The sequence below is a fragment of the Tenrec ecaudatus genome, chromosome 15 (genome assembly GCF_050624435.1).
Source record: "Tenrec ecaudatus isolate mTenEca1 chromosome 15, mTenEca1.hap1, whole genome shotgun sequence".
Lineage (NCBI taxonomy): Eukaryota > Metazoa > Chordata > Mammalia > Afrosoricida > Tenrecidae > Tenrec > Tenrec ecaudatus.
In genome coordinates, this window is record NC_134544.1 from 44,017,954 (window position 1) to 44,043,281 (window position 25,328).

A 25,328-nucleotide genomic window follows, 5' to 3' on the forward strand; every position below is an offset into this window, starting at 1 on the left:
AGCACCAAGCATCCACAGGCATGAGTATATAAAAAAAAACCATTTTGTGTATGCAGCTTGGAGGTAATAAGAAAGTGTTTCTCGATGGGACATGCATAAGAGGAGACATCAATGTCTTATTAATAGGTAAGAGCACGCTGAGTTAATAGTGCATTGATACTTATTTTTATTTCCTCCTACTCACCATGCTGGTGTGATTCAGTGATGTAATGTTGGCAAGAAAACAAAAAAACAAACAAGCAAAATTATTGGGTCATTATTTTCCTGTAGAAAAATGTGGTTGCTATTTTTTGGATCATTTTTATCTTTGAGAGTATTATTTGACCATCTCTACAAATACCTGTGTCCAATGGATCATAGCAGCCTGCTCCCCTCCTCGCTCCCACATTTGGATCCGGCATCAGGTTCTAACTTTGATCTACTTAATGTTTTACACTCAAGCACCCTAAAACCACCTGAATCTGTTTCTTTTTCTTTTCAATTTATTAGAGGCTCATACAACTCTTATCACAATCCATACATATACATACATCAATTGTATAAAGCACATCCTTACATTCTTTGCCCTAATCATTTTCAAAGTATTTGCTCTCCACTTAAGCCCTTTGCATCAGGTCCTCTTTCCCCCCTCTCCCTCCCTGCTCCCCCTCCTCATGAGCCCTGGATAATTTATAGATTGTTATTTTGTCATATCTTGCCCAATCCAGAGTCTCCCTTCCCCCCTTCTCTGCCGTCCATCTCCCAAGGAGGAGGTCACATGTGGATCCTTGTAATCAGTTTCCCCTTTCCATCCCACTCACCCTCCACTCTCCCAGCATTGCCCCTCACACCCCTGGTCCTGAAGGTATCGTCCACCCCGGATTCCCTGTGCCTCCAGCTCCGCTATGCACCAGTGTACAACCTCTGCCCTATCCAGTCCTGCAAGGTAGAATTCGGATCATGGTAGTTGGGAGGAGGAAGCATCCAGGATCTGGGGGAAAGCTGTGTTCTTCATCGGTACTACCTCACACCCTGACTGACCCATCTCCTCTCCTAAACCCCTCTATGAGGGGATCTCCAGTGGCCGACACTTGGGCCTTGGGTCTCCACTCTGCACTTCCCCCTTCATTCACTATGGTATACACACACACACACACACACACACACACACATATATATATATATATATATATATATATATATATATATATATTCTTTTTTTTTGCATGATGCCTTATACCTGGTCCCTTTGGCACCTCGTGATCACACCAGCTGGTGTGCTTCTTCCATATGGGCTTTACTGCTTCTGAGCTAGATGGCCGCTTGTTTATCTTCAAGCCTTTAAGACCCCAGTCACTATCTCTTTTGATAGCTGGGCACCATCAGCTTTCTTCACCACATTTACTTGTTCACCCACTTTGGCTTAAGCAGTTGTATCAGGAGAGTAAGCATCATAGAGTGCAAATTTAATAAAAGAAAGTATTCTTGCATTGAGGGAGTGCTTGAGTAGAGGCCCAAGGTCCTTCCGCCACCTTAATACTAAACCTATAAATATAAACACATAGATCTATTTTCCCATTTTCATATATATATATATATATATATATATGCATGTGCATGTCTTTGTCTAGACCTTTATAAATGCCCCTTGACTCCTAGCTCTTTCCTCCATCTCCCTTGACTTTCCTCCTGCCCCACTACCACACTCTGTCCCCACCTGGGCTACAGCTACACCTCTTCTCTACGCAACCTTACCCTTGATCATTCCCCACCAGGCCTGCCACTCCCACCTCTCTACCATTTTTGGTCCCATGTTGTTCCCTTGTCCCTGTGTTTGTTAGCACCACTTCCTTACTCCCCTACTCCCACCACCCCAAGTCCCCCCAGAACTGTCGGTCCCATTGTTTTTCCTCCAGATAGTTCATCCAGCCTGTCCTGTTCAGACAGACCTGTGGAGATACTAACATGCACAAAAATAAGACAGAGGAAAACAAAGCAACAGTATACAACCAGACAACAAAACAACAAAAACAAACCACTGACAAAGAACAAAACAAAACACTTCACAAAAGAAAAGCTTGTAGTTAGTTCAAGGATCGTTTGTTGGCCCTTAGGAGTGTTTTCCAGTCCAGTCTGTTGGGGCACCACGCCTTGGCCCCAAAGTCCACTTTCAGCATTCCCTGGGGACCTTGCCACTCCATTCCCTTGCTGTTCCGCTGCACTCCCCCAGTGCTTTGCCTCGGTGTGGTGGGATCAGGTCAGGTGCAATTCCCACTCTGTGTCTCCGGTGCAGTCCCCTGTATCGCCCTTAGTCACTGAGGGGCATCATGTCTCATAGTGGGGCCAGCCATGTTGTTCTCTCTGTGGACTGGCTGCTCTACTCAGGAACATCATCCTCATGGCCTGGTTGGCCAGGCTGTGTTCCACTCTCTCCTCCTCCCCCTTCATCTGCTCCCGTGTGCTCTGATCAGATATGTCCATCTCCCGGAGCTGCAAAATCAATGTCGTCCTGTGAAACAAATTCTTTTGGGGGGAGGGGCAGGAATCCACTTAATTTTTGGTGCTGGGACTAGCCTCCAAGACCTCTCCACTGGTTCCCTACTCCACGCCAGGATATTGCATTCACACCTTGCAGCACTGGGTTGAAGTCTGGTCCCACTTTCCCTGTGGAGATATAAACAATACCCTCCCCTTGGGTGGGTTAGTGACCCATTCCCCCACTCCCCTTTGAATCTGTTTCTTGACTGCATTTTCTTCTAAACGCAGCTAAAACCCATCTTTCCTTGTACCCAGTGAAGGTTCTCAGGCCAAGTGGGACTTAAGCAAAGTCTTGGGCATGCCTCTAAGGATGTGCCTGCTGTAAAGATTTCAGTACCACTTGCTCTGTCTCTCTCCAGAACAGGCATTCAAGGGGGTACCAAAATATACGGTAACATAAATGCAGAAAGAACTGTCTAGTTTTGGAGATGATGCAAATGTATTTATAGGCCACGCATTGATTTTTAAAATACTTACTCCATGTCAGTCAAACAGTTAATGTGTGCTACAGTTGATGTGCTCAGCATGGCTGCGTTAGTATGGGTAGACTAGAGACACAAATCCAGGGAGATTCATATGTGGATAAGAAAGAGTTTTATATAAGGAGTAATTGTATATGGAGCAAACATCCTAGCCCAGTCAAGATCAAGTCCATAAGTCTGATATTAGCCCGTATTGTGATACCAATCTATAAATTCCTCTTCAGACTCAATACAACACATACAATGATGTTAAATACAAGAAGATAACAGGCCAGTGGGTGGAAAGTCTTGTGTATCCAGTGGTTATGGAAGCATCTCAGTGCTGGCATGGGTCTCCATGTGGCTCCTCCAGCTCCACGGTTCTGACACCATCAGTGTAGCTCCATCTGGCTTGTCAACAGAAATGTCTCACCGAGAGAGTGTGGGTCTGGCCTCCCGTGAGCTCGGTATCTCCTTCATGGCTCCAAATAAGGTCATCAAGCTGCAACCTGATTGACAGGTTAAACTCCACCCCTTCACTCTTAATACTTTCAAATTGACACAAGATTATGTAACGACCACAATGGCTAACCCATAGGTTAGAGGTTTGAATCCAACCCAGAGGCACCTCAGGACAAAGGATTTGGGTTCTACTTCCCAGGAGGTAGTCATTGCAAACCCTATAGAGGAAAGTGCTACTCTCATATGCAAGCGATCCTTATGACCCTTGATGGCAGCTGTTTGGGGTTTCATATCAATCCCTGCTATCTATGAAAAAGATATAAGACACAGAGCTGGTCCCCAAGGGGCTGACAGAAGAGAGCAAGTAGACAGACATGTAAAGAAATAAGTGCACCAATGTACTGCAGGCTCCGGGGTGGACATGTGAGCAGATGTTGGAAGGGCACAGCAGCAAATCCCAGGAAGGATAAAGGCTGCAGAGCAGGAAGATATCACATGGGTAGAGTGATGGCAGCGTTTCCAGAAGTGGGATTTTAGTTTTCAACACTTCCCTTGAATAATCATTTCAAGAATTAATTGCTAAATATTTCCAAAGAATACTTGCTTCTAAGGTATATTCTAAGGTATAGCCTATTCTTCAATATCTCCCAACTGCAGTGCTGTAACTTACTTAAGGTTCCATTTAAATGTTACCTTCTAGAGGCTTGACCCGACTCCCCAATGTAAAGCAGACCTCCAAGCCCTCTCTTGAATACAGCCTCATTCACAATCCCCTGTCTAACACTTGTCAGCCTCTGATAGTTTTCTTATATCTTGTGTATTGCTCCTAAGCTCAAAGAATGCTGGGACATCTGTTCACTCCTGTACCCCTAGAGCCTAGAAAGATACCTGACACATTAGAGGTGTTAAACAATGTTTTCGAATGGATGGAGGAGGAAAACATTTTCTCAATCTGCTTTCTAACCAGACCACCTTTCCTTTTTTGAATCTACTGATCCCCCCCGCTTTGCTCCTCCCTCATCAGCACAGCACTGATGTCCTGAACTGTTTCTTCAGGAAATAAAATGTACAATCAAGAGAGCTCATTCCACCCTCACCAACATCATCCCCACATACCCAAATACCTAGGAGTCGGGTAACAGAGGCAAGGCCTATGAGATTTTTGAGACACTGTACACATGTCAAATTATGAAGTGCTGAAGAATAAATTATATAAGCTATCTAAAAAAGGAATCATTGACTATAGTCTTTATGCCATAAGTTTCTTGTCACTTGGGAGGAGTTAGAATTTGAGGCAATGCTTTTTGCTCATTTCCTTGCATTGTCTGTCAAACAAAGGAACTAGCATTCTGATGGAGAATAGCCAATTATACTGAATAAGAAAATGACAAGGTCCTCTCAATGTTAATTAGGCCAAACTAGCTAATGAGACTTCTAGTGTTGCAAATATACTCAACTGATAACCAAAAGACCAGAGGTCTGAATCTACCCAGAAACACCTTGGGAGAAAGGTCTGGTAGTCTAGTTCTGAATCATTAAAAAAAAACAACCTGCGAACAGGAACAGGGGATGGAGGGGGGGGGGGTGGAGCAGAGAGGAGCAAGGTGGAATGGAACTGCCTCCCTAATAATTGCTTCCTTTGGCATGAGACCAGAAGAACTAGATGGTGTGCGGCTTCCATTATTGACCCAAGATTCTATAGGAGAATCCTAAACAGAAAGGGGAAAATACAAAGCAGAGTTTCATATTAGCATTGACTCCAGAGACTTTTTGGAGTCATCGACGCTAGAAGAGTCCCTGAAACTATCATCCTGAGATAGCCTCTAAGTCTCAAAACAAAAACACCAACGTCTTCTTAAAACCGAACAATAGCATAGCTTCACTAAGTAAGGTGTGACTGCCTTGAACATTGTGTTCTTTTACGGTCTATCTTTAGGGCTCTTTCACCATCTATTTATATGACAAGCCCAACCAGAGCGATGAAGGAGTCGCTGGGGAGGAAAAACACAGAAAAGGAGAGTAAGAAAGAGTTCACAACCTGAAGAATGGAAACAAAGTCACTGAATTGTACGTGTAGAAATGGTTGAATTGCTGTGTATTTTGCTGTGTGTATTCTTCATGACAAAAAGTAAAATAAAGTTTTGAAAGAAGAAAAATGGGAAAAAATGCCCAGTGGAGTGCATATTTACTCTGCCACACATAGTTATCTGCTAGTTTGGTTTGGGGTGGGTGTGTATATGTGTCTGTTTAAATAACTTATATAGCAGTCATCCAAATGAAATATTGTCAATACTTGAAAGTTTGGGGGTGTTTTGGAAAATCATTCCCAGGCATTTGGAGTTGAGGGGAGGCAGATTATGAACGTGAAAATGAATATGACCTTTAAGAATCCTCAAGACGGATCTAGGGAATTCTTCTACAAGCATCCCATCTTTAAAGGAGCATGTTTCTCTTCACTTTGTGTGTCCAATAACCAATATGTGCTGAACATGTGGCAGCCTGTGGTCGGAGAAGCACCCTTTCGGGATCCGCTCAGTCTGCCTCCAGGTTGTGCCAGTTCTGGCTTTCCTGGTTCTCTCTCGGGGGAAGCTAGCAGAGCATCTGGCGCATTGAACTCAAAAGCCATAAAGCCCTTTCTGCTCCGTTAGATAACCTCCACCGAGGGCTGGAAAATCAAATCAAATCAACAGCCTGCAGATTGTTTGAATTAGCCTACATTGAGAGCCAGGAAAACGCCCGGTCATTTCACAGTCAAACTAGGGCACAGATCCAAAGGAACAGATAGATGACAGAATGACGAGTATTCATCAACCCAGGAAAGGTGTCAAGTGACCCACAGGGAAGCGAGGATGTACAAGGCAGATGGACATTTGGATTGAAAGGGAGGAGAAAATTGGACATTTTAGATTGAGTTGTTTTAAAAAAACCTGGGTTTCTGACAGATGCCCTCCTCTTCTTTCTGAAAAACTTATATGTCCTCTTCTGATTGCTGTTAAAGAAAAGAGGGACTGAGATTGTTGGTGAAATAACATAGATTTTAAAAACTCAGGGAAGCTTTGAAAGAAGGAACACAGGCAAGCACACCAATGTTCATTCCGGCATATCCACTACCGCCCAACAGTGGAAACCACCGAAATGCCATCAAGGAATGACGGGATCGACATCGTGGGGGGATGGATATACACCCAGTGGAGTTCTTCCCAGCCATAAGAGAAAAAATGACATAGAGTGAGCCAAGCGAGTCACAAGAGGCCAGGTACTAGATGATCTCACATACATGAAATACCTAGACTAGGTCAATGCATACTGTTTTATAAATATATGTGTGTGTGTGTTTTATAAAATCTTATTTTATAGAGACCCCCCTTATGAGTCTTAAATAAGACAAAGGCAAGATCCTTAAATAAGACAAAGACATTATCCTGATGAGGGAGGTAACAACGGGATCATCATGTTGTCCAAGAATTCATCGTCACGAAGCTACTTAGGATTTTCTTCACACTCATAGACAGTCTGACGGAAGTGGGAAAGAGACCATGACGGGCACACTACTGCAGATTAGGGACTTTTAATAGATTGGCCCAGAGCCCCACAGCCACCTTGGCGGGACTATGACTCATGTAGCTTGAGTACCCCAATTTCCATTAAGGCTACATCTAGTCCAGAGAGCAAGAGCACCTCCTTTCTGGGCTGGCCAGGGGAGGTTACAGAAGTCTATTTTCAAACACAATCTGCCAAGGGCAAAGCATTAACCTGGCCGGTCGAAGGCCAGAAAAAACTCCATGGAGGCTGAATCTACGTGAAGACTCGTCGGGTTGAGAACTTCCACTGCAAACCGAGTGCTCGGAGTTCAAGCTCTCCTCCAATGCAGAACAAAGTTCATTAGTGTTGCCAGGGGTGGAGGGGAGCAGGAAACAGGAGCTATTGAGGCACTGAGCTCCTGGGAAGGATTGTGAAAAAAATCTGGAAGCAGAGAGTGGTAACGATTGTGCAACACAATAACTAAATTTGTACAGTGAAACAAAATGCTTCATGTGTGTACACACAGCGTCATTAAAAAGAAAGGAAACACCATTTTCCATCAATCCCCCAAGGCACTGTGCTGCTTCATATGTCCGGTGACACACATCCACCTATTACAGGACGCCAACCCCACAGGCAGGTTAAAGAAATTTACCAGGTAGCCTAGCCTATTGAGATGCAAAAGTCATTTGGGCGTCATTTGAAAATAAGTTTTTCATATGTGGGCGATGAACCCTGCCATTGTAAGAACCCCAACTTTTCTATTGAACACTCTTGGTCGAGTGAATGAAAATGGCTTGTACAGTGATATGTAGCAATTGGCGTTGACAATAATTTCTTGAGAATGTTAATGCCATGATGCGCTCGGTGGTTGGAATGTGAGAAAGGATCACTTTGGCTGCCTTCATCCGGACAGCTGATGTAACGGAGCCTCGTGGCAATGTCAGGTAAGCGTTGCACCTGTAAGTGTTCAAACACACCAGGCACTGTGAGGGCAGGCTACCTGCTCCCGTAGAGATGTACCGCCGCAGAACACCTGCGGAGGATTGCTATGAGTCAGAAATGACTTGAAGGCAGTGAACTAGCTTTCTTTGGGGGGTTGGAGCAAACTCACAGGGCTGGTGGAATTAGACATCCTGCTGAGAGAGCCTGACCTTAAGGATTCGTGACCAAATGCACAACTGTAACCAAAAACAGAGTCGGGTTACTCCAGGCAGAGGGAGAGTTTTGGTTCTGCACAGGATTAATCAGTCTTCTCCTTGTGTCTCTCTCTGACACTCCTATCTATGTCGTTGGGAAACGGTGGCATACGTAGAAAACCCAAAAGAAGTCTCCGTCGACAAGAATCCTACATAGCATTGGTAATTGTGCTTTGAAGAAAGGGGTGCTTTCAATTTGCCCCAACAATCTAACCTCGATCCAGAGAACCCAGGCCCATTCTGGTACATCTGAGACACCCACGAGCCCAAGAGAAGCCAACTTTTGTCACTGACACTGTGCAGCTGCAGGAGTCGCAACTCTCCATGAAAGGACAACCCTCAGAGGGCAGTGGAACACAGCTATGACTTCAAATCCACTCCGCAGCACCTACCAAGAGCAGGCACAAAGCAGTGTGGCCAACCAGTTCCCAGCAGTTTCCCAGTAATCACGCTTTCACCTCTTCCCTGGACTGCAGAGATGTAAACTTGAGCCAAATCAGGCTAGTCATGAACTTCACTGCTGACACAAAATTGGCGTGTAACCTAAGCTAGATCCATCAAAGCCCTCCCCTCATTTAGAGAAGAATTGACAGCAACCCTATTTAAACTCTTCCAAAAAAAAAAAAAAAACGGAAAAGGAAGGGATATACCCTGCTCATTGTATCAGGAGCCCTGGTGGCGTACATGATGGGCTGCTAACTGCAAAGTCATCAGTTTGAAACCACCAGCTGCCCCGTGGGAGGAAGGCGGGGCTGTCTACTCCTATAAAGAGTTACAGTCTCAGAAACTCACAGGGGCAGTTCCTCCCTGCCCGATGGGGTCACTGTGAGTCAGAGTCGACTTGCTGGCACTACGCTTGGTTTGGGTTTTGGGCATTCCTGCTACGAAACAAACAAAACCCTGATCCCCAAGCCAGACAAAGACACTACAAAAACACAAAATAAAAATAAAGCACAGGCCAATCTCTCTTAATAATGTAGGTGCAAAAAATACTCAACGAAATACTAATGAACAGAATCCAACAGCCCATTAAAAGAGTCACACACCATGGCCAAGTGGGACTTGTCCAGAGACACAGGGGCGGATGGTTTAATGCTAGAATATCAATCACCAAAATACACGACAAAAGAATAGTGGGAAAGAACCATGGGATCATCTTGATGAATGCCAAAGAAACAGCGAATAAAATCTAACACACTTTCTTTATTTTTCTAATTGAAAATAAGGCATAAAATATTAGAAACTGGAAGAACTTTAAAGCAGGTCAAAGGGGAGATCAGATGATAAGGTGTCACCTTTTACCCTAACTGCATCAACCATAATCCACTTTACAATGCTCTCCGTCTGGTAGCAACGCACATTTCTAAACTATGACCAGAGGCGCAATCCTCACAGGAACCCTGCAAATGGATTCGGACTGCCCTGTCATCTATAGCCTTCTGAAACTGAGTGTTCAGAATTTAAGCTCTGAACCCGTTCCCTTCTCTGGATTTGAATTTCATTATTTATAAATAAACCTTGGATCACACAGGCTGGTGTGTTTTTGACCTGGGGGCTTCACTGATGCCTCACTTGTTTTGACCAGCTTGTTTTAAGACCTGCCTTTAAGGCGCCCGGCACTCTTCTCTTGGCCCCCGGAACCCTCTGATGTCTCCCTCCTCCTTTGTTATACCAGTCAGATCTTCCAAGATCCGTCCATGAGAGCAAATATTGAATAGGCCATGTCATCACAACTAACTGTTCTGTTGACACCCTTTCTTGATGGAAATCCCTATGAAAATTAGAACCTAAGGAAAGAGTTCAATATGATGTGGGGCACATATTTAAAGCCAGACACCATCATTCTATTTAATGGAGAAAGACTGAGTACTTTCCACCGGAAATTGGAAAATGCTCCTCTTCTAATATAATACTGTATTAGAGGTCCTAGACAGAGCAATAAGTCAAGAAAAATAAAATAAAAAGTATCCAGATTGGAAAAGAAGAAGCAAATTTTTTTCTATCATGTATATTAAAAATACCAGAGAGTCCACAAGCAAAGATTTAAAGCTAATAGAAGAATTTAGGGAAATTACAGGGTGTAAAGTCATCAGCCAAAAATCAGTTGGGTTTTTATATACCAGTTATGAGGAATATGGAAAGGACAGGGAAATGATTCCATTGACAATGGCATCTAAGAGTATAAAATGCCTAGGAATAATACAACTATAAATGGGAATGGCATACTCAATGGAAACTAGAAGACACTGACAGAGATGAAAGAAGAGTTAAACAAATGGAAAGATGCCCTGTGTCCATAGATTGGAAGACTTAATATTGCTATGATACCAATAGTACCCAAAGCAATCGGCAGATAAAAGGCAATCCAAATTAAAATTCTAACCGCCTTCTCTACAGAGGTAGAAAACCGCCATCTTCACCTGTCTGCAATGACAACGTTGAAGGAGAACAAAGTCCGAGAGCATACGCTCCCTGACTCGAAAACCAATTGCACAGCTACGCAGAACCCTGATGGGTTGATGGGGAAACACTCAGCTGCTGATCACAAGAGGTTGGTAACTTGAACTTATCAGCTGATCTTTAAAATGATAAAAATGAATAAATAAAGATTTGCAAGTCTTGGATAGTGCTTTGGGGTCATTCTCTGTCCTACGGGGTCACTATGACTCAAAATTCAATTTGGTGCCAGTAGGTTTGGTTTTGGTGTGGAGACAGCTACAGTAAACAATTGTTGCGAATAAATTGTACACACCTGTAAAAAGTTGAATTGGGTAAAGTGGATAGATATGTTTACAACAGTGACACCCACCTCCCCCCAAAAAAAAAAGAATAGCTTCTGAGGTTGCATATGAACAATGGAACAGCTCATTGGATTTGGTTGTTTGTTTATGGAGGTTTAGGGCATGTTTCCATGGGACTGCCCAGTGAACTGGGTTAATAGCATGCTTAATTCTTTTATTCTACCTCCTAGTTTGCTTGATGGTTTCTGTTTTTGCCTTTTTTTTACATTTTATTGGGAACTCTTAAGATATTGAAACAACCCATAGTTCAATTGGATCAACCATAATTGTACAATTGCTTTCACGATCAGTTTGAAAACATTTTCTTTCTCCTTAAATTCTTTGATATCAGTTCCCACATGTCCTCTTTCTCCCCCACCCTATCTCCCAGTAACCCTTGTTATTATTATTATTATTTATTTATTTTGCTGTATCTTGTACCACCCAATGTATCCATTCACCTACCATTCTGTTATTCATCCCCTCAAGTGGGGTTATATAGTCATCATTGCTATCAGTTTCCCCTTAACCCCCCCCTTTCTGTACCCTCTGGGAATAATTACTCCCATTACTATTGCTGAAGGGTTTACCTATCTTGTATTTCATGTATTGAACTAATTTAATTATGCAAATGACTATTAATACCTCACAAGATTAATGAGGTAAAAATAAGACCATAATAGTAAGGGGGAAAATATTAAAGAACTAGAGGACAGTTATGTGTTTCATCATTATGAAACTGCACTGGATGTGTCTTCCCTTCCGTGTGGCCCTTCTGTGAGGGACTATCAACTATCTTACAGATAGGTTTGGGGTCTCCACTTTGCCTGTGTTCCTCTACGTCAACTTAGTTGCTTGTTTTTGAACTTCTAATTCCGAGTTTGTTTTGTTGTACCTAGAGTCTCAGAAACATGCAAGCCACTTTCCAAGGCCCAACAATTTGTCTCTCAATACCTGGAGCAACAGAGACAATGCGGCAGGAGAATGATATACAATATGTGGTTAATTACCTCCACAAGTCTCCTACTTCCTCCTTTGTCATGAGATCAGAAAAACTGAATGGTACCTAAATGGAGGGATTATCCAATAAGTAAGGTAGCCATGTGGTTATGGCATCAATAAGATAAGATTACAGATGTCCAAAGCGCTGACACATAGATTCCAAGCAGGTAGGACACAAGAAAAAGTGACTGCCGTGGTGGAAGGAAATGGCCAAGTGCAGTAAATAAAATGGATACCAGCTGCAGTGTTCGAAAATGTGTGTCTCAGAAATAAAATTCACACATGGTCATGAAGGTGCCCATATGCAAGATTGCTATGAGGGGCTACCACTCGAACATTCATTGACATCTGTCTCCTACTGTCCCCTCCCAGATCATTGATATTTCATCAAGTCTCTTGGGATTCCAGACCGTGTCTGGGTTATGAACATCTGACTTAAAGACAACTCCTTTAACGCAGGTCTTCAGACTGGTTCTGTCCTGTTTGAGGAACAGGCCAGAGAGGTTCCGATTTGAATGATGTGTCACAGTAACAAGGCTGGAGTCCTGCAATGTGGGCCTCAGAAGAGTCATCGTTAGCCCTCCCAGAAGGCTGATGCGTGAGATGGGATTATTGGCAGGATTGTGGAGAACCACACACATCCAAAATGGCCTCCATCTTTGTGGGAAGAGCCTGCGCCATCTTTGACATCCTGCCGTGATGTCAGGGATATGAGCTCTCACTTCAAAAGAACTCAACCCACCCCTATGGCAACAAAGTCTCCAACAAAACCATCACTTGCTGCAAACGCAGCTTTTAAAATCAATGGGTTCTTCAATAAGGTTAATTAAGAACTTAAGTACCTAATCCAACGGGCCTGCAAATCCTTCAAGACACAGAAATCCTTAAAGACACAGAACTACATGCCGTTCCTAACTTGGAAAGTCTCTGTATATTATTTCTTCCTAATGAACCAGAAGGTGAGGGTGGGATGTTCAGTCTAACTCTAACTAGAAATAAAATTGTGTAATCTGTTTTCTGTCCACTAGATTTTATTTTATGCCATCTTTTCATTTGTTCACTTATAATGATAACACTTATTACTAAACCAACATCAAGATTGGAAATGAGCCAGTGGTCTCTCGGAGTTTCATCTTAAGAAAACATTTCCATCTGTCACTCATTAGCTTATTCTTTCTTCCTGATTTCTTCTTGTATTGTGTTTATAAATGGCCCAGGAAGCTATGGGTTATAAGAGAAAAATAACACAGAGGTCAAGTCAACCAACAGAAAACAGAAAATTAGAAAACTATTAAGAGTAAAGAACAGATACATTTGGGGAACTGTTAGAGCTTTCAAACAGAAGAATTTGTTTCATTCTTTCTGTTAGTAGTTACCATTTGTATGAGGAGCCCTAGTTGTGCAGTGCCTTTGTACTTGACTCTAGCTAGGAGGTTGGTGGTTCAAACCCACTAACCTCTTCACAAAAGAGAGATGTGGCTGTCTGCTTCCTGAAAGGGTACAGCCATAGAGACCTGATGGGGCAATTCTACTCTGTCCTAGAGGGTTACCAAGAATTGGAATAAACCCAGTAGCAGTGAGACCACTGATATATTTGCCATAATACTTGTTTTGAAGCTTTCAAAGGAGACGATGGCAATTAATTCCTGAAACACTGACAGAATGTGGAAGCCAAGATCTCCTTCATGAGTCGAACGCTTCCATAGCTAAAGTTCACAGATAAGATATTTGTTGTATTTTGTTGACTGTATGAGTCTGCCTTATCAGTTAGTGTATTATTCAGTCTTGACAATTCCACTGGGTTTATTGCATGTGATCATTTTCCAGGGCACTATCTGAAATGAAATATTTTGTAAGCATCACTAATTTTAGGTGCAATAACTACAGGTATTAAGGTTTATGATCAGTTAGTCATTTCTCAGAGAAGGGATACCTTTGCCCTAAGAAGAAATGAAAACCAACCTCCAGAACTTGCCACTCTGAGGGTTCATCCCGGAGAGGTACATTCTTGAGGACTTGAGGTTTATGATTCTGTTTTGTTTATTTTATAATTATCAGAAGATTGTGAGGGAAATTAAGTATTAATATTGTGATCATTAGAGCAAGACCAAAAGTAAATATTTGAGAATAAAAAAGAGCATGTGTTTCTTGAAAGTACTACCTAAAAGGGGGAAACAGATATCTAGTTCCGTACATTCTCTAAGCAGCACACACTTGAAGTAGTGATAAGAAAGAAGGACAAATAAGATGCCTTTACCAATAATCTCACAGGATTTTGTGGTTGTGTGACATCGAGTAACCCCCCTAAGCACAGGAGATCTGCCCCTAGGATTCCCCGCACTGTGCAATCAGAGACTGCAGCCGTCAGACGGACGCCAGCCCAATGGAAAGAGAACCAAGCTCCTCACGGGTGGCCCAGTAGGCAGCATCGTGATCAATAAGGTGCAGATGGAAGCTGTCAAGGATTTCATCTGGCTTCAATCTGCCATCAGTTTTCATGGAGGCAGCAGTCAAGACATCCAATGACGCATTGCATTAAGTAAACCCGCTGCGCACAGCCTCCTTAAAGGGTTGAAAAGCAAGCGTGTTATGATGAGGACTACGGTGCCCCAAGTCATGGTCTCTTCAGTTGCCTCATATGCTTGTGAAATTGGACCTTGAATAAGAAAGACTGAAGACACATGGATGCCTTTGAATGCCGGTGCTGGGGAAGAATCTTCACTGCCCAAAGCAGACGCCAATCGGTCTTGGAAGAAGTACAGCCAGAACGCTCCTTAGAGGTGAGGATGGTGACACTGGGCCTCACGTGCTTTGGACGTGTGTTCAGGAGTGCCCGGTCCCTGGAGAAGGACATAATACTTAATAAAGTATTGGGGCAACAAGAAAGAGGATTCTGAAGAAGATGGGTTGACCTGGTGGCTGCATCGATGCGCTCAAACATAAGAGCACTTGTGAGGACGGCCCAGGCCCAGGCAGTGTCTTGTGCTGTTGCGTACAGGATTGGGGTGGAACCAACTTGATCATGAGGACAGGCCTTGGGCAGGGGGACTGAGAGAGCAAATAAGTTCCTTAGTAAAGCAAAATGCTCACTTTGAGGAAAGTCTTCCTTTGAAAGCTCAATCAAATTTCAAGTACCTCATATTTCTACATTTAGAATAATTTCCCCTCTAACTGTTCTAGGAGTGAAGGTTTCTTTGGTTTGTCTTTGAGACACTTGATCGCCTTAAAGAGCTCCGCTCAGGTGCTAACATTTACATGGCAGACAAGATTGCTCCCTCTCTCTCCCAGACGAGATGCACATGCCCCTCAGTGGGATGGCGTGCCTGCCGGCAACAACACGCATGTGTGAGAGAGTAGGTGAACCATGGGTTTAGGCTTTCTTTGTGCTGTTCGTTGCCATGGAGTGGACTTACGCACAATACTCCACAGCATTGCCTGGTCCTGTGCCATCTTCACAATCAATCCCTGGTGCCCCAGTCTATTCTTGTGACCACCGACAACCGAGGGAGCTCACCTTCTGATCTGATCCAGGGGGTCTTCACTGGCTAACCCACCAGGCCTTTCCTCTTTGTCTGTCTTCATCCAGATCCTCTGCTGGCACCTGTGCCCCTCGGTGTTTGAAGTCGCAGTGATGGGCTTCCCGCATCAGAGCAACGCAGCACCACCACTCCATAACACAGCGGACCTAGAAACAAACCCAGAATTGCTCCTCTGGGACGTAGGATAAGATCTCCTGCCACCAACGCCTTCGGAGGATTGCATTCGAAGACGCGGAAAATACCTCACACTGGGCCTAAGAATGAGTGCACAGGCGCTGTGCCACTGAGCCCACTCTGACTCATAGCCACCCTCCAGGAGGAGGAGAACTGCCCCTGCGGTTCCCAGCCTGCATATCTGCAGAAGAATAGATAATCTCATCTTTCTCCTGCCGAGTGAAGTGTGCTTTTGAACTGCTGACCTTGCAGTTAACGTAGCTCCCTATGCCAACAAAATAAAATAAAAACCTCACTGCAATCAAGACAGTGTTGACTCACAGTGACCCCCTGTGGGTTTCCAAGGCTCGCTGTTTAGGGGAGTAGAAAGCCCAGTCTTTCTCCTTTGGAGCTGCTGGTGGTTGCAAACTGCTGACTGTGCAGATCACCGCCCAACATGTAACCACTACACCACCAGCGCCCCTCAGAATGAAGTGCAGACAACCAACAAGCACGAGATGCCGCCTGAGCAGTGAGTACAGCCCTCCAAGGGCACCCAAGTGTAAGCCCTCTCTCACCAAGTCAAGAAGCATGGTGGCATCAGAAGAACCAGGAGGCTCTCTGCGGCTGGAAAGATGGACAGCCTGGAGACCCGCAGGGGTGAGTCGACTCTGTCCTATAGGGTCGCTATGAGTCAGAATCGACTCAATGAGAGTTTTGTTCTGTCTTCTTGTTTTTTGACTTGTTTCTACCTCCTGAATTGGTTTGAAACAACATCTCATGACTTTTATCATGACCAGCAATCAATCTGTCCTTTCCATAACAGCTTTTCCCAGCCACATTAAAGCACAAAGAAACTATCTGTAATCAATAACTTGAATGACCACAAGTACCTCATTTCTAATGTGAGGTAAATCCCCAAACTAACAGTAATAGTCTTGGAGTCTAATGGTTTGGGTAGTAAGACTTGACTTCAGTGGTAAAATTTGCCAAAGGACAGTCATCTCTCTGACAGCCTATGGCGTGGTTGGTTTCAAATCGGACTAGTGATTTTATTATTTAATCATTTTATTAGAAACTCATACAACTCCTATTACAATCCATACATACATCAATTGTGTGAAGCACATTTGGACATTCGTTGCCCTCATCATTCTCAAAACATTTGCTCTCCACCCAAGCCCCTGGCATCAGGTCCTCATTTTTCCCCTCCCTTCCCATTCCCCCCTCCCTCATAAACCCTTAATAATTTATAAATTATTATTTTGTCATATCTTGCTCTGTCTCACATCTCCCTTCCCCCACTTTTCTGTTGTATGTTCCCCAGGGAGGAGGTCACATGTAGATCCTTGAAATAGGTTCCCCCTTTCCAACCCACCCTCTCTCTGCCCTCCCAGTATCGCCACTCACACCACTGATCCTGAAGGGATCATCCGCCCTGGCGTCCCTGTGTTTCCAGTTCCCATCTGTACCAGTGTATATCTCTGGTCTGGACTAGCGATTTTGAAAGGAGCCCTGCTGGTATAGGGGGTGACCTGTTGGGCTGTGAACACACAAAGTCCGCACTTTGAACCCACCAGCAACTCTTTCAGAGAAAATGGGGCTCTCTGTTCCCATAAAGCTGTACAGTCTTGGAGATCAAGGGTTTCCTATAGGGTCACTACAAGTCAGAACTGATACTTGATGGTCATGTGTCATGATGTTGAAGATGCCATGCGCTCCCCAGGTGATGGAATCAGCAGAACTGTAGGGGTTTTATGGTCCTTTGGGGGTCTCAGATTTAATAGTGCTCAATCTCTCTTTGGTACGGAAGGAAGTTGATTAACTTGTCAATATCCCCAGATACCAAGAGGTGCAAATAGTGAGTAAAAGTGCTTCCATGAATATTTTCTTACTAGGGAATGATTTTGTCTGTAGAGTATGGTGGACCATATATGCTTGAGTAGAAGCTGACCCTAATATCAGCCAAGGTACCAAATTTTACCACAAAAACTGCATTAAAAATGTGCTGGTAGCCCTCAGCTTAAACCTGAGTATATATGGTAGTGAAATTCTATGCAAAATGTGAAGTTCATAAATTCATCATTTGAAATGGCAGAGTATTAGACATATTGATAAAGTCCCCGTGTAAAGAGTTAAAATACTATGACACATTCCAAATTTAAAATCCCTCAGGCCTCTCAGAATTGTAAAGCTAGTGGGCTGCAGGCATGGAAACTAGGATTATGCTACAACCGCAGTCCAGGGTCATGTTGGCTGGGTTCCAGAAATACACATTGTTCTTTTTCAGTCAAAAGAGGTTGGAACAAATAACCCCACAAACTCACAATTACACCTAGAACACCGAGCAGGCTGGCAGAGAATGAGCGCATGGGAAATGGATTTCAGATTTTTCAAATCCCAAACCCCAACATTGCAGGAAAGAAAGCATTCTATTGAAGGAACCCATTTTCTGCATTGAAAGGATGCTGAAATTTCTTAAATGCCTCCAATGGAGAAGCTGCTGTCATTGTGTGTCAGTAGAGGGTAGAGTTGATTCTAATTCATTGTGACTCTATAAGACCGAGGGTTTCCTGGATGGCAATTTTCATAGAAGTGGCTCCTCAGCTCTTTGCTCCCATGGTGGCACCAGAAACTTAGAACACTGTCCTTTGAGCCAGTCAGGGTGCAGCATAGTGCCGAGGAACACTCAACATTCCTCTAGTTCTTTAGTGCTTCCTCCTCCCCACTATCATGACCCCAGTTCTACCTTTCAAACCTGTCTAGACCAGAGCATATACACTGTACAGATAAGAGCCCTTGACACACAGAATCCAGGACAGATAAACCCCTCAGGACCAGTAATGAGAGTAGTGATACCATGAGGGTAGGGGCAAGGTTGGGGGAGAAAGGGGAGAAAGGGCAATCAGATCACATTAATTGACATACAACATCCCCCTCCTAGGGGGATGAACAACAGAAATGTGGGTGAAGGGAAACAACAGATGGTGTAAAATATGAAAATTAAAAGAATTTATAAATTATCAAGGGTTCACAAGGGTGGGAGGGTGATGGAGAAGGGAAAAAAGAGATGCTGATACCAAGGGCTCAAGTAGAAAGAAAATGTTTTGGAAATAATTATGGCAATATATATACACATGTGCTTGATACAATTGGTGTGTGTGTTGTTTATAAGAGCTGTAAGAGCCCCCCCATAAAATGATTTATTAAAATTAAAAAAAATAGATGAAACATTTAAGCACATAAAAAAAAAAAGAACCCTGTCCTTTCAGGCTAGCAACTGAATGCTAATTATTACCTTACCTCAAGACCTTTACCTAACAAATCACTGCGAATAGGGAGCAGGGGGAAAGTAATAAAATAAAAAGGTCCTGGTGCTGAAATCATGCAAGTACATTGGGTGGGATAGAGACTTTGCATTTTTCTTCCTACTTTAAAGCTACTTGAATAGGTATTTGTTTGTTTGTTATGGGTCTTCTGATGCCTGTTACCCAGTCTGATGGCCCCTTGTGATCCCACCCGTTGGTGTGCTTCTTCGATGTAGGCTTGCTGCTTCTTGGCTAGATGGCCGCTTGTTTAATTTCAAGCCTTTAAGACCTCAGACACTATATCTTATAATATCCGGGCACCATCCACTTTCTCCACCAAATTTGCTTGTGCACCCATTTTGTCTTCAGCAATTGTGCTGGGAGCATGAGCGTCACAGAATGCCAGTTTGTTAGAACAAAATCATATTGTTGAGAACAAGGGTTGGTCGGAGAAGAGACCCAAAGCCCATCTGTAGACAATGGGACATCCCCTACAGAGGGGTCACAGGGAAGGGATGAGACAATCAGGGTGCAGTAAAGCACCGACGAAACACACAATATTCCTTTGATTCCTTGATGCTTCCTCACACACACACACACACACACACACACACACACACCACTATCATGGTCCCAGTGCTGTCTCTCACTTCAGACTAGACAGGAGCGTGTACACAGGTACAGATAAGAAATAAGAGCTCACAACACACGGAATCCAGGAATGGGAATAGCGATACCAGAAGGGTAGAGAGAAAGGGGGGAAGAGGAGGATGGGGGAACCAATCACAATTATTGACAGATAACCACACACACTTAATACTAAACCTATAAATACATGCACATAGCTCTAGTTCTCCATCATCATATATAATATATTTACATATGTATATGCCTGTATTTAGACCTCTACAAATGCCCTTGACCTCCTAGTTTTTTTCCTCTATTTCCTTTTACTTTCCTCTTGTCCAACTATCATGCTCAGCCTTCATTTGTATTTCAGCAATTCCTCTGTTACATTGCCCTTGATCAAGCCCTACCAGACCTCTTAGAGTGTCTTTGATTTTCATTCTTCTTTTCTGGATGGACAGAGACCAATAGATGTATCTTAGATGACCATTTCCAAGCTTTTAAAGTCTCATTGTCACTCATCGAAGTAGAATATATGCAGAATATTGTCTCTGTGAATTATCTTATGTCGTTTGACATTGTTGACTCCCAAACACAATGATCCTGAGCCCTGAGCCCTAGAAATGCATTCCCTTGAGCTGTTTGGTTATATCTGTGAGTTTTCCTAACTCTGCCTCCAGTGTGCAGCACCACATGCATGGATGTATTTGCAGCAGAAGTAAATGTTCACATTCAGTGTCCTCTGCCAAAATTACCTGTTTGCTTATCGGTTACTCCGACTCTCCTTCCCACATCTGTTCAGCCTGCATATCCATGAATTTATTAGATCATCATTATCGCAACACTGCCTTTAACTCTTACCTGCTTCTCGGTGCCTCTTCCTGCCCGTATTACTTGTTGCTGGCCTCCCTCTGAACTGTCTTCCCTTTTAGCTAGGGTAGCAATGTCTACATGCCAGCTAACATTTTCCCCTCTCACATCTAGCAGCCATCAAAGGATGTTCCTCTCAGTCCGAAAACTTCTTTTGACGTTTTACAATAGTGGTCTCATACAATATTTGTCCTGCTGTGACTGGCTACTTTCACTCAGCATAATGTCCTTCAAGTTCATCTGTATCCTCAGGAGTTTCACGGCGGCATCATTATTCTTTAGCATTGGGTAACATCCCATTATATATATATATATATTCCAAAGTTTGCTTATCCATTCTTTTATTGGTGGGCATTTAGGCGGTTCTCATCTGTTTGCTATTGTGAACAGTGCTGGGATGAACATGGGTGTACATACATCTGTTGATATGCATATAACTATTTGTGTTGTAGCTCTTATTTCTCTAGGATATATACTTAGTAGAGGGATTGCTAGGTAATATGATATATTATTTCCAACTATTAAAAGAAGCATCACACTGCTTTCCACAGTGGCTGCATCCTGTTATAGTCCTACTAGCATTGGATGAGGATTCTAGTCTCTCCACATCTTTGCCAGTGTTTGTGGAGTTTGAGTAGAATTGGTGTTGCTTCCATTCTGAAAGCTTGGTAGAATTCACCAGTGACAGTCTGGGCTTGGACCTTTTATGTTGAGTTTTTATGTGACCTGATCAAATTCTGATTTTGTTATAGGTCTGGTCAGATTTTCTACTTCAATCTATGTCGAGGTAAGTAGTAAGTTTCTATAAATTTGTCCATTTTTTGGAGATTTCTGATATTTTAGTAGTGTTCTTCCGTCGTGACATCACCCATTTCATTTTTTATTCATGTTGTGTGCGTCTTCTCCTTTTCCTTTCTTAGATTTTCCAGTAACTTATTGGTTTTATCAATCCTTTCAAAGAACCAACTAACCCCTTGTCTTGGTGACACTATTGCGTTTCCGTTTCCTGCTTCATTTATTTTTGTTCTAATCTTTACTGTGTCTTTTGTTCTGGCATCTGTAGACTGGCCTTGCTGCTCCTTTTCAAACTGTTGGGGATGTTGGCTCTGCACTGATTTGGTTCTTCCTTCTTTCTTGATGTCCGCAGTGAGTGCCCACTTTGGAATGTCCACTTTTGCTCTGTCCCAAAGATTTGGTTTCTTTCATTCTCATTTGATGCAAGGAGTTTTTCATTTCACTCTTCAAATTTTTCTATTACCCAGTAGTTTTTAAGCAGAGTGGTATTCAATTTCCACGGACTTGATCTTTTTTTCTTGATCTTCCTATTGGTGATTCCTAATAATATAGCATTATGATTTGAGAGGGTGTTTTGTAGTAGTTCAATGTTTTAAAATATATTGAGTCTTGCTTTGTGGCCTACCATTTGGTCTAGTCTGGAAATTGTTTGATGTTATACATTCAATATCTCAACCAAGTTCATGTACTAAGCGATCATGTGACATGTAAAGTGGGTGAGCGAGCATGTTTCCCAGAGACCACATGTGCCCACAGAGAGTCCGTGAGCTGCCCCTCAGGACAGGCATCAGGAAACTGAGATTCTACAGGAAAGGTCATTCTCACGGGGTGCCGGTCATTCTTGCGTCACTTGTGAGGCCACTGTACTCCCACAAATAAGGGAACTATGGGAAGGACCAGTAACTTGAAAAGCTCACTCTAATTATTGCTTTTCCCTTTACAGACAATAGTTTACTTCAGAATTCTTTCTCTTGTGTTAAAAAAAATCGACATTTCACCAATTTGATCTTTACCCAAAATAGTGATTTAAAATACAGCTAGTTATTTACCAAGAAGGTTTATTTTTAGAAGAATGAGGCATTGAAAAATATTTAAAACTTCATTTTTTACAATTTAGGTGAAATCCATGATGTGGGATCCTTTTCAATTTTGCTTGCTGGCCGTCTTGACTTAATCTTCAAAAAGCATGTTGCTAAAAGAGGAAAGAACAATTGATGACTTAATTTCTAAATTTAAAAACTGTCATCTAAATGCATCACAGTGTCATAGACTCAGTTTTAAATGAAGTCCTCATTAGCAGTCTCCTGGCATCCTCCCAGGTGGCAGGCAGCCCCGCCCCAGCCTCCTCTGCCACGCTCCAGGAAGAGACCTGGCCTACTGGGTTCACATTATTCTGAAACTGGAACATGACGGGGAGCACAGACTTCAGCCCCCGAAAGAAGGTCATTCTGATTTAAGAGATGAACGAGATTGCTGAAGAATCTGTTCTCAGTGAGTGAACAGTAGAAATATCTAGGTGAGGGAAAATATATGTCCTTGACCTTGGGGGAATGTGTTTAAATGGCACACAACTCTGAGCAGCATGCATAGCTTCTACAAGTCGGGTCCCCTTTATTTTTATTTTAAACTTGTTTGGGCCTATAATTACTGCATCATACAATTTAATAGTTCAACTGTATCAAGAATGGCTGTGCAATTCTCATTACAATCAACTTTGGAAGCTTTTCTTCCTTCTGGTACGTGTGAATGTGGACTCTCCCTTTCCCCACCCTTCCCTTCCATGCTCGCAGGCAATCCCTCATCTGGCGACTGTCTTCATGTCACCACCCATCCTGCTCTCCCTCCACAGCTAACCATAGAGATAAAAGGCAAACAACCAACAAGGACCTAGCCACCATGGCCACATCGAACAGAGAAGACCTCAATCTAAGAAAACGCAGAGTCTATCAAAATTTTAGAATAAGTTCACATTGGATCAAGAGGGGGATCAAATTATAAGGTGTTACATGCCCGCAAAATTCACTTTACAATACTCTTTGTCTGATACCAGGGTTATTGTTGCTCCTGGCCTATGTGTATTGGGGATTCACTGGGGACTCAATCCATGCAGGGACCCTGCAAATGGATTTGCGGCTACCACTATCCTCCTTAGTTTTCTACACACTAAGTGTTTAAAATTTAGGCACTGGTACTGTTCCCTCCTCCAGGTTTGGATTTTATTACTTATAATCCTTGGATCACACTGCTGATGTCCTTCTTCCGTAGACTTAGCCTACTCTTCACTTAGATGGATGTTTATTTTGAGACAAGACTTTAAATGGTCAGAAGCTATTTTAAAATCGCTGGGCATCATCTGATTTCTTTACTACACTTTGCTATGACCCCTATGTCTTTAGTATTCTGTTCATGAAGGTGAGTAGTAGGCAGGGTGATGTCATAATAATTAATTGCTCTTTTAATTTAGCCATGATCAAGTGAGAGCTCAAAATCCATTCAACTAACTATGGTTTCTATAAGTACCTGGTTCACTTTTAGAAACATAATTGTCATTTTATTATACTATATCATAGATCATCCCCATGGGGCTTAACAAAATTCTATTAATAATAACATCAGTTTAGTCAGTGATAAAGCACTGTTGAACAAACAATTTTATACATGTGTAGGACGTATTAGACCCCAATACATGAATTGTTCAGTTGCCTATATTCAAAACGTGGTTGACTGGACACTAAGTACACATACCATGAGGGTTGGAGATAAGGCAATACTTTTATTAAAATTCACTTATAACAGAACTATGCCCAATGCCCAGTAGACTAACACATGTCACATAAAGGCATAGAGAGTGTCTTGGGCACCCTCAGTGCAATAGATTAGAATCTACCCAAATTGCCAAGACCACCAATTCCATAACCTGCAGGTGGCGATCGGCTGCTTCTTCTCCCCCTGGGCATTTCAGCTTAAAGTTCAAGGGAGTGTCTCCATTCCTTGGTTCTGATATAAGTAAGTTTAAGGTAAAATATTTAGTGGGGTTTCCAATTCCAGCCCTTCCAGTGTGATCTATGAAAGGTGTTGTGTATCCCAGGACAGTCTTATGCCCGGGTTGTCCATGGCATGTTGCCTGGGTTACCAAAGGTTAGTTGGGAATTAGGTCAAATGTTCCCAGTAAGAAAGCAATACTGGACCCATTTCCCCCTTGGGTTTCTACAAGCAATGGTAAGTATGTTTCTCTATGATGGGATTCCCCACCTGGCCCCCACACCACATTGTCCTTTTTATATTGCATCATAAGACAAACTGGAAGTAATTGTTTAGAAACAAAGTAGCATATACATTTGAAATGTTTTTTTTCTACTGTTTGTGAAGGAATTCATTTACTGATGTTGAGAAGACATGAGCATAGTGTACCACAAAACTATTTGCTCTCCGTTCAGTACCATTGTCTGCCTACGGTTTGACTATGTAAACAAATTTAACATCGCAGTAACAGGCTGTCCACTTTTTAAATCTTAACTATAAAATTTAGTGTGCCTTGAATACCATTTTTCTAAAAATAAAATCCCCTTCCTTTAATTAAAGTACTTTTATTTTCTGAAATATTTAAATGGAACATCTTGTCTTCATTCATTTTGCTAATAATTTTCAGAGACTCTATTTTGGATGAAGCAAAATTGGAGCAACTTTAAAGCTATACTTTGAAGTAACATTCCGGTTTTCTGGCCTTTTGGGGGTGCTCATTTGTAAGTCGGTGGATAGCTAGGCTTCTGAAACCCTCTCCACGGTGGGGCGTCCAGTGGATGATAAGGCCCACTGCGCAGGCCGACCCCGCAGGACAAAATTATCCTGCAGGAAATGCCATCTCCCAATTTTATGTCCTTCCTTGGGGCAGTGGGGTGGGGGTGGGAGTGGAGGTGGGGAGAGGCTGCTTCGCTCCACTGACTGGTGCTGTGGGAAGTACATGGACCCCATGCTTCAAAATAAAGGCTAAGGCCTCTACCTCAAAAGTATCACAGTTCAATTCCTCCCTCTGCCCAGTCCGAGCCCATTCCAGAGGTTGTTCCAGGAACAGTCTCTTTGAATGAAGCCTGCC

The 25,328-nt window shown here is 42.9% G+C and overlaps 1 protein-coding gene across 1 annotated transcript in view; it reads right to left on the minus strand.

The window, feature by feature from the left end:
- Nucleotides 1-23,122: 23,122 nt before the first annotated feature.
- MEP1B (meprin A subunit beta) overlaps nt 23,123-25,328 on the minus strand; it is a 33,208-nt gene continuing 31,002 nt past the window's right edge. The window contains exon 14 of the mRNA XM_075533240.1: nt 23,123-23,161. Coding sequence (XP_075389355.1) covers nt 23,123-23,161 — 39 coding nt within the window. The remainder of the gene's footprint in view (nt 23,162-25,328) is intronic.